This window comes from Syngnathus floridae, chromosome 2 (genome assembly GCF_059516105.1).
Source record: "Syngnathus floridae isolate MCC-2025c chromosome 2, RoL_Sflo_1.0, whole genome shotgun sequence".
Classification (NCBI taxonomy): domain Eukaryota; kingdom Metazoa; phylum Chordata; class Actinopteri; order Syngnathiformes; family Syngnathidae; genus Syngnathus; species Syngnathus floridae.
In genome coordinates, this window is record NC_142414.1 from 807,673 (window position 1) to 817,457 (window position 9,785).

A 9,785-nucleotide genomic window follows, 5' to 3' on the forward strand; every position below is an offset into this window, starting at 1 on the left:
TTCGTTTTGCTGTGCATCTTTTCCCTGCCATTTCGAGAGCCCAATTGACACTCATAGTTTAAAGAAATGTGTTTGCCCATCCTACTTTGTGGAATTTCACCACATGCGCTTTTGACCAAAATACCAAATTGAACTCAAGTGAAGCCAACACGCACAACCCCCCCCCCCACACACACACACACAAATGTTGATATGAACATAAAAGAGCCGCATGCGGTTCGGGAGTTGCGGCTTGGCCAAACCTGTACTATACAACTTTATTTGTATAAAATTTTCACAACAGCTGTCACACAAACAAAGCGGGAAAAACCGAAGACGTGCGTGTTCCGCCCACGCTGGATTTATTTGCACCTTTGAAAAGACACCGTATTGCCGCAGATGTGGCAAAGAGTACTTTTGGGCATCTGAGACGGAAGGATGTCCAAAGCATCACGTCACCTGCTCTGGTAGGCATGGTGGTGGGACGTTGAGGTCAACCGCTTTGGGGTTGGCTGAATCTTTGATCGCAGGATGCCACACACTTGAAGACAGTAGCAGAAAAGCAGAGCTAAATGCAAAATGTACTCACCGGTGACTCCAATTTTTTTCCCCCCTGAAGAAACAGCTGGACGGGTGGCCCCGGCTGGCCAGTGGGACTCTTGTTATTCTGACCCTTTTTAGTGCGCGTTTGGGGCAACAACCGTTTTTTGTGGCGCTCTCTTCTGGTTCAAAAGTGCCCTGCATGTGAATTTGCTTTTCCTGCCTTCTGATTGGATGAGCGCCGGTGTGACGCGGTGCCTCTGTCACCGTGGCGGGGGGTATACGTTGGCATCGGAGCGTCTGCCAACGTCTGAGACCGGCTGGCAGTGTATCGGAGGTGTCGAGTGCGGTGCCGCTGGAGCTCACTCACCAGCTGGTGTTAGGGCCACAGAATGAAGGCCAAGGAGAAGAATAGAAAGAGAAACAGAAACTTCTCCTCCAATTGTTTGATTTGTCTCTTCTGAGCTTCGATGAATTCTTTCAGCTCTTTGTTCCTCTAGGACGGACAAATGGAAAGTGGCATTCAAAAGCCAGTAAGCGTGCAAGTAAGTGCCGGGCTGGCTTTGGGCCCTTACCTGTTGCGCGCTGTGCAGCAGATCCATTCTCTCTTGGAGGATGCAAGCGTCGCGCTCCCTCAACTCGCACATCAGGGCTCGCTTCCATTGGTCCACGGCGCTCCTAAGCTCTTCTCTCTGATCCGCCGTCAGCACGTCATTCACGCCAGCGTGGCTGGCTATTTCGCCGTCCGTGGCGGGGCAGTCCCGCTGCGGTAGCGCCTCGTACAACATGGCCTCCAGCTCCAGGATCCTCTGGGCCGCAATCCTCGTCCATCAGTGGTCCGGCGGGAGATTTGAGGGCGGCTTACCTTATGAGCCTGGTCCATGGAACACTTCCTGAAGTCCAACTCTTCATCCAGGTAGCCCTTCTGCTTGCAGAACATAGAAGAGCCCAAAGGCACAGCGTCAACAAGCTTCTTTCAGCGCAAAGCCTTCCAAAAGTCACATTTGAGCCGCCGAGTCTCGTGGAGTGCGAACATAAGGAGTTCGACATACACTTACGGCGTTATAGCCCAGGATGTCCAGCTTCTTCATCAGATCACTGATGACGATGTCCGGGGGAAAGGCGCAAGGAGCAATGTATGGTGTTCTGGGACCTCGGGTTAAGGTTAGGGTTGCGAGGGACGCCTTACGTACGCTCACGCCCTCGGCCTCGCAGTAGATCTGCAAAGGGCTGAGGCCGTCTGGGAAACGGACTTGCAGAAACTTCAAGACGGGGGAGCGCCACTCCCTCTCCTGAAAGGCAGAGGCATGCATCCGTCTGTCCGTCCGTCCGTCACATCTCTGGCCTCAACACGCTTGTGCGAGTCTTCCCACCTCCAGCTCCAGGATGCGGAACTCAAGCAGTTCGTTTTGGTCTCGGATATCCTGGATGTGCTCTTTCAGACGCGCTTCTTCCGCCTCCATCCGCCTGACCTGAAAAGACAGTCAGACCTCATCTGCGGGGCTTCCCGACGGGTGTGACGCCAAGCGACTCCGCCCAGCGCCTTTCTTTCCGTCACCTTTTCGGCCAACTGCTGATTGCTCTGACGCAGCAGCTGCTTCTCCTCCACCCACTTGACATTCTAGAAGAGACAAACGCGTGGACAGCTTTGGAATGTTGTGTCATTTTCATCCACAAATTCTTTGGTTGACTGGAAAATGACATTTGCTTTTCTCCGCATTTTCCCAGCCACATTCGGGGGGGGGGGTTGGTCCAGTAATGCCAGACGAATGAGTGACTGAAGAATGTAGCTATTTTGTCTGAGAAAAAGGTGTGCTCATTGATGAGCTTACCTGTCCTTGTTGCTTCAGCGCTGACTCCAGATCTGCTACTCTGCTTTGATAGTGACCCATTTCTACCATCAGCTTTTCTCTGGTCTGAAAGGAGGAGGAGGGAGGCTCCTCCTCCTCCTTTCAGACCAGAGAACACCCGAGGCTGGGTGAGAACGGGGAGGCTGCGACCCGGCCGGGGGTTGCGGGAAGGGGCGCCACCTTGATCTCCTTCTCGGCGTCGTAGTCCCCTTCGCTGGTCTGGGCTAGCAGAGCGTAGGCTCGTTGCAGCGCTTGATATTCTTGCGTCAGCTGGCGGTAGCGAAGCTCCGCCTCTTCATGCACACACCAATGCAACACAGCACTAGTACCAGAATCAGTCAGACCGGCGACAAAGCACCCGCGACGCAAAGACGAGTCCGATTCCAGGCTGAAGAGGAATGTTTGGTGCCAATACGCTGGCAGAAATGGCGGGCTACCTCTTCGGGTTCCGTGTCGGGGGTTCTGTCGGTGTGAAAAGACAAGGACGATCCGTCCGAGTCCACCAACACGTCTTCGTCGTAGCCGTAAAATGTTTCGATGACCTGCGGGCGCGGAAGCAAACATCTCTCTGAACAAACTGAAGCGACACCTCACGATGAATCGACGAGAGGAACGATAGCGAGAAAAAGGCCATTTCATCTTGCGCAACACCAAGCAGCCGCAAACAAACAGACCCACCTTGCAGGACCTCACGCTTTGTTCCTCCTCAGAGATTCTCGACGTCGGTATCGTAGCAGCAAATCTCTCTCCTGTCGACACAAATAATCCGCCTTTGAGATTCTTTGGATGCAAAGGGAACGAACGGCTCCGGCGCAGAAACAAACGCGACTCACAATGACATTTCTGACATGAGCTCCTGTCTCCAGAGCCTGAAAAACACGTCACCGGCGATGATTGGAGGGACGCTCGTCTTTTCCAAAAGTGACAACTACAGGGTGTGTCAGGGTTTTCCAGATTATCTTTATCGTATCATTATGTTGCTTTGACTTTGACTGCAACCTGTAATAAATAATATTATTTATCCCTTATTTATCCCTATCGCTTATCCCTTCCTACACAAAGTCGTAAAACACCCCTTGCTATGTTTTGACTAGAGGTCAAGGGCTTCCTCTATTCAATCCACTCTTACACCCACCCTGTTTCTCTTAATTAAAATGCTCGTGCAGGAGCCGAGAGTCAGACTTCATTCGTACAACGGATGGACTCTCCACCTGCAGGTGTCCAAAAGAACTTACTTGTCTCCCGTGTGGTTCTTGCAAAATAAGTTGGAGCGAGCGCAACTCTAACAGGGTGCATTTTGCCACTAGCTGCCTACGGACAATGATGTCGCGCTCGCGGCTCATGGTTGACGGGCTGAGCAGCCGGGCAAGTCCGTCGTTTTCAGCGCACAGCGAGTGGCAAAGGCGCTGACAAAACGGGAGCTTTGAGCTGCTGAAAACGGCAAAACAAGTCTAAAGCGTGTTCAAACGCGTGCGCACAATGCTCCTGCTTGAAAGGTCGGAATTTAAGGGGCCAATTTTTTGGATGGCGGCCGCCGGCTAAGCTTTGGACGGAAAAGGTTTCCTGGCGACAGCGAGCGAGCGTGGCGCTGCCGTACGTGCACCGAGTCGCCTGCCTGAAGACCTTGGACAAGTCGTCGATGATGTGCCGCTGCTCCACAACTTGAAGGAACTCCATTTCACCGTCCTGCTGGCCGCAACCGCGGTCCAGGTCATTGAGCGAACTAGGCCTTCTCTGTGGAACACAAATGCAGTGGACTCTGTTGGCACGCCGCCGTTGTCCGCGTCGACTTACCAAGCTTGCCATCTCCTCGTTCTCCTGGGTGACAAAGCGCACTTTGTTTTCATGGCGACACAGCACCAGCGAGAGTTCTTCATTCTTCCTGCTCAGGCGTTTGTTTTTGTACAGGAGTGGCAGAAACTGGCTTTCTGTTTCTCTCAGTCGCTTTAGCTGCAAGCATGAAGTGCGGGATGTGAAAGACGCACAACACGCGGGCCAGAACGTATCCATTCCTTTTGCATCGGTTTGAACGGAATCGTGGCTTTGGCTCCCAATAAAAGACATCTACCAGGCAACCGACTCGACGCGCCGCTCAACTAATAAGCAAGCGCAATGGGTGCCTCGCTGGATGGCGCGCATCAAACGTAGCGCAAACCTTCAAGCGTGCCGTCAATAAATTACCAGTTCATTGCGCTCTTCAGAAAGCAGGGCGTTTCGATCCTCCAGGTTCCTGATGACTGCGCTGAGCTCAGCGATTTTCAGATGAAACCGTCGCGTGTCCCGATCCTCCTGAGACTGAAAACGCCCCGCAACACACACACACAAGCACTCGTTCAAAGTTCAAAACTGTTTTTGTGCTACCTTCCTCCAGCAACGAACTAAGTCATGCGTACTGCAAGTGTGTGATGAGGTGGCTTACGCAATGAAGAGGATTGCTAGTAGCGGCGTTGACCCCACTTCCAGGGTAGTTTAGGCCCGCCCTTTGGGAATCCCTCAGGGCAGCGATCTGCTGCTCGGCAGCCTGAGTCTGCAGCTGAAGGCGGTGGACGTGGCCGGCCCCAGGGCTTCATCCAAAACACTAACCGCTCTGTCTTTCAGCTTGATCTCATCCGTCTGGATGTACAAACGGGGAGCGCTCAGGCAGGCGGGCAAACTCATTTGCCAGAATTGTGACAAAAACAAAGAGAGCAACCGGCCAATTTTTTTTCTTGAATCGACTAGAACACCTTTGCTGTGACAAAAGCGAAGCGAGCAACCGGACATTTTCTTCTTGTGAAATAGAATAGAATAGAATGCCTTAGGTGTCATTGCACTGCAGGTATACAACGAAATTGGGAACATAGCCACGCACCGCGCATCTGATCAGTCCTACCAGTCGGCGGATCTCCCTCTCGCAGTCTCTCTTGGTTCGGCTCAGCTCCTCCCGATGCTGGTGATGAGCCGATCGGAGCTCGGCCGCTCGGGACTGCCAGGCCTGCTGGGCCGCTGCCAGGGCTTCTTCCGCGCTCCTGGTGGAGGCGACACCGCTCGGTCTCCCGACACCGCCGCGTCTCCTCCACCTCCGCCAGCAAAGCGCCCCCCCTCCTCACCTGAGCAGACATTGCGCCACACCGGGCCGTTGAGACCGCAACGGAGCGCCGCGACGCTTACTGGGGACAAGCTACACAATACGGTAGCGGCCGCATCGAAGCCCGACGTGGCGTGCGGATAGTCAGACACGGATAGAGCGGATCACCTTGTCCATGGAGCCGTCCCTCAGGCTGAGGACCAAGGCATTCAGTCGCTGGATCTCTCCATCTTTGATTTTGATCACTCTCATCAGCTCCATTTCATGCTGCCGCAGTAATGTCTCCCTGGTAATGGCTAACTCTTTCTGCTTCTCCTCATGGAGTTTGCTTTTGAGTTCCGTCATGGCGGCGGTGGCACGGTGGTGCTCCGCCCGCAGGTCCTGACTTCTCTCTCTCTCCAGACAGCTGACCTGACATGACTTAGACTTAGACTTAGACAAACTTTATTGTCATCTTGTCTGCACATGGTGCATACAAAACGAAATTCCGTTGCATACGTCTTACAACAAAGTAGTGATATTGCAGTTGAATAGAAGTAACATATCCTATGAAAATATATATATATACATATACTATATATATATATATATATATATATATATATATATATTAAAAATAAGTATAAAGTGCAGCAGTGATAATTATGCAATAGTGCAAGTAGGCAAAACAGTATTCAAGAGTGTGCAGAGGAATGCTAAACCATGTATTAAACTTCTATTTAAAGGGTTTATACAAGTTCAGTAAAGTTGGTAGTGCGAGATAGTGCAAGATAGAGGTCCGTAGTGTCATAAAGTACAGTTCTGTGAATGTGTGATGCAGAGTTCAGTTTAGAGCTCAACAGTTCTAGTGTTCAACAGTCTGATGACAGCAGGGAAAAAGCTGTTGCAGAACCTGGTGGACCTGCAGCGGATGCTGCAAACCTCTTCCCAGAGGGCAGCAGGGAGAACAGTCCATGGTGGGGGTGTGATGGGTCATTGATGATGTTACGGGCACGGGACATGCAGCGCTGAGATGAAATGTCCTGAATGGAGGGAAGAGGAGCCCCTATGATCCTCTCTGCTGTCCTCACCACTCTCCTCACGTTCTTCCAATCGGAGGCGGTGCAGCCTCCACACCACACAGAGAGACAGCTTGTCAGAATGCTCTCTATGGTGCTCCTGTAGAACGTCCTCATGATGGGTGGGGGCAGGTGGGCTCTCCTCATCCTCCGCTGTAAGTACAAGCGCTTCTGTGCCCTCTTGACCAGTGCCGTAGTGTTCATAGTCCAGGTGAGGTCTTCTGTGATGTGGACCCCCAGGAATTTGGTGGTGCTGACCACCTCCACAGCTGAGCTGTTGATGATCAGTGGAGCGTGGTGAGGCTGTTTTTTCCTGAAGTCGACGATGATCTCCTTCATCTTCTCCTCATTCAGGATCAGGCTGTTTTCTCTGCACCAGCCCACCAGCTGCTCCACCTCCTCTCTGTAGTCCAGGTCGTTGTTGTCTCTGATGAGCCCCACCACCGTTGTGTCGTCTGCTGACTTCACGATGTGATTGGTGGTGAACCTGAGGACGCAGTCGTGTGTCATCAGGGTGAACAGCAGGGGGCTCAGGACGCAGCCCTGAAGGGAGCCTGTGCTGAGGGTGATGACATCAGAGGTGTTCTGTCCGACCCGGACTGACTGAGGTCTGTTGCTGAGGAAGTCTAGCAGCCAGTTGCGAAGGGGGGTGTTGAAGCCCAGGTGTTCAAATTTCCTACCAGATGCTGTGGGATGATGGTGTTAAACGCTGAGCTGAAGTCCAGGAACAGCCTCCGCACATGGGTGTTCTTCTCCTCCAGGTGAGCCAGGCTCAGGTGAAGAACGGAGGAGATGGCGTCCTGAGTGGAGCGGTTTTGCCGGTCGGCAAACTGGAACGGGTCAAATAATAGGGGGAGTCTGGAAACGATGTGACCTTTAAGCAGCCTTTCGAAGCACTTCATCATAACCGGAGTCAGTGCAACAGGCCGGTAATCATTAAATGAGGTGATTTGAGGTTTCTTCGGCACCGGAATGATGGAGGCAGTCTTAAAGCACGCCGGCACTGTGGCTTGGCCCAGCGAGGTGTTAAAAATGTCTGTGATGACCCCAGCCAGATGACTTGCACATTCCCTGAACACACGCCCAGGAATGTTGTCGGGGCCAGGGGCCTTACAGGGGTTGACTCTCCTCAGGGTCTTCAACACATCGGCGGAGTCAAGGCAGAGTACCTCCTCTTCCTGATGGGGGACAGTTTTAACTGCTGGAGTGCCGTTTAGTGCCTCGAACCTCCCAAAGAAGTTATTTAGACCATTTAGAAAGTCAGCATCAACTACACCCACCGGGGGGGGGAGAGTGAGTTGTAGTCTGTAATCGCCCGTATGCCTTGCCACATACTCCTGATGTTTTTGACGTCGTGGAAACGATCCTGAAATTTTCGACTGCGGTCTCGCTTCGCTATCCTGATGGCACGGTTCAAGTTGGCTCTCGCTGTCCTCAGTGTCTCCTTGTCGCCAGACTTGAAGGCAGAGTTCCGCGCTCGTAGCGTTTGACGTACCTCCTCAGTCATCCAGGGTCGTTGGTTGCCCCGGGTGATGATATTCTTAGTGGTGCTGACGTCCTCGGTGCATTTGTTGATGTAGGCTGACACAGTCATGGCACACGCATGTCAAGTCAAGTCAAGTCAAGTTTATTTGTATAGCCCTAAATCACAAACAGTCTCAAAGGGCTTCACATAGCCAAAAATTGACAATTATTCTCAAAGCATCCCCTGATCATAAGCTCCCAAAAGGGCAAGGAAAAACTCAAAAAACCCCTGCCAGGGGAAAATGAGAAACCTTGAGAAGGGACCACAGATGGAAGGATCCCCCTTTCAGGATCACCAGGTTATAATGGATGCAGAGAGTGCAAAAGTAATACATAATATGAAAATCAATGAAAAAATGGATGTCGGAGGTGCCCTCGGTTGTCCTGGCCGTGTCTTCAAGGGGGTTGAGCTGCAGTTCCTTCATCTTGAATTGGTCCCCGAGAATCCAGCTAGCCGCGATCAGCTTTTGAGCCACCCAGCCGGGGAGGGGGTGGGCAGAGAGAACAAAACAAACTCCGGCCAAATCGGCCATCACAAGTTAGTTAAAGGCCATCTCATAGAAATGTGTCTTTAAACGTGTCTTAAATGTTTCTACTGAGGTAGTAGTTCTAATATCCATTGGTAGGGCATTCCAAAGCTCTGGAGCCCGAATAGAGAATGCTCTAGACCCTGCAGACATTTTCTTGGCCCTCGGTATAACTAAAAGACTAGCGTTTTGCGAACGAAGGTTACGAGACGGAACATAAGGAACGACTAGGTCGACGAGATATGAAGGCGCTAAGCCATGCAGTGATTTATAGGTTAGTAGAAGAACCTTGAAGTCACATCTTAAATGGACCGGGAGCCAATGTAATTTGGCTAATATTGGGGTAATGTGATCAAATTTTCTTGACCGTGAGAGCATCCTCGCAGCGGCATTTTGCACTAACTGTAGACTTTTGATACTGGACTTAGGAAGACCAGAGAATAATACATTACAGTAGTCCAGGCGCGACGTAACGAACGCATGTATAATGGTTTCCGCATCCCCGGTCGAGAGGATAGGACGAATCTTAGCAATATTACGAAGGTGAAAAAACGCAATCCTGGTTATATTCTTAATGTGTTTTTGAAAGGAGAGCGTTTGGTCAAATATTACCCCGAGATTAGTTACCGTATCACTCTGAGTGATAGTCCGGTTATCTATAGTTATAGTGGTTTCCTTAAATAAGTGTTGATAACGAGTAGGACCAATTATCAACATCTCAGTTTTATCTGGGTTAAGACGAACGAAGTTGAGAGACATCCATTGCTTGATCTCCGCAAGGCACGCCTCGAGATTACAACAGTCCCGTGGATCTGTCATCGATAACGGCATATATAATTGGGTGTCATCCGCGTAGCATTGAAAGCTAATATTATATTTACGTATTATGTCCCCAAGCGGAATCATATAAATATTAAATAAAATCGGTCCGAGTACCGATCCCTGTGGAACACCACACGTAACATTATAAAGCTCAGAGGACGTATTACCATGGACCACTCGGTGCGTCCTGCCTGATAGATAGGAATTGAACCAGCTGAGTGCTGACCCTGAGATACCAACACAACTTTTAAGACGCCCTAATAAAATATCAAAGTCTACAGTGTCAAAGGCAGCACTAAGATCGAGTAGTAACAATACAGACGACGTATTTGAATCCATAGCTATGAGGAGATCATTAGTCACTTTAGCAAGTGCTGTCTCTGTAGAATGATTAGCTCTAAAACCAGACTGAAAGGAG

General features: G+C 51.0%; 1 protein-coding gene across 1 annotated transcript; it reads right to left on the reverse strand.

The window, feature by feature from the left end:
* Positions 1–248: 248 nt before the first annotated feature.
* LOC148401223 (janus kinase and microtubule-interacting protein 3-like) lies at positions 249–1,459 on the reverse strand. Its single transcript, XM_088368928.1, has 3 exons — positions 1,385–1,459; positions 1,095–1,328; positions 249–1,015 (listed from the first exon to the last, which is right to left on the reverse strand). Exons 1-3 carry the CDS (start codon positions 1,457–1,459, stop codon positions 899–901), a joined length of 426 nt encoding a protein of 141 aa, XP_088225054.1. The 3' UTR covers positions 249–898.
* Positions 1,460–9,785: the final 8,326 nt, after the last annotated feature.

Bases quoted from the DNA above. Each gene is read 5' to 3' on its own strand.
- LOC148401223 (XM_088368928.1), bottom strand. From the start codon at position 1,459: ATGTTCTGCAAGCAGAAGGGCTACCTGGATGAAGAGTTGGACTTCAGG. The intron at 1,329-1,384 runs GTAAGCCGCCCT...ATTGCGGCCCAG, and splicing joins CCATGGACCAGGCTCATAAG to AGGATCCTGGAGCTGGAGGC. The intron at 1,016-1,094 runs GTAAGGGCCCAA...TGTCCGTCCTAG, and splicing joins TGCTGCACAGCGCGCAACAG to AGGAACAAAGAGCTGAAAGA.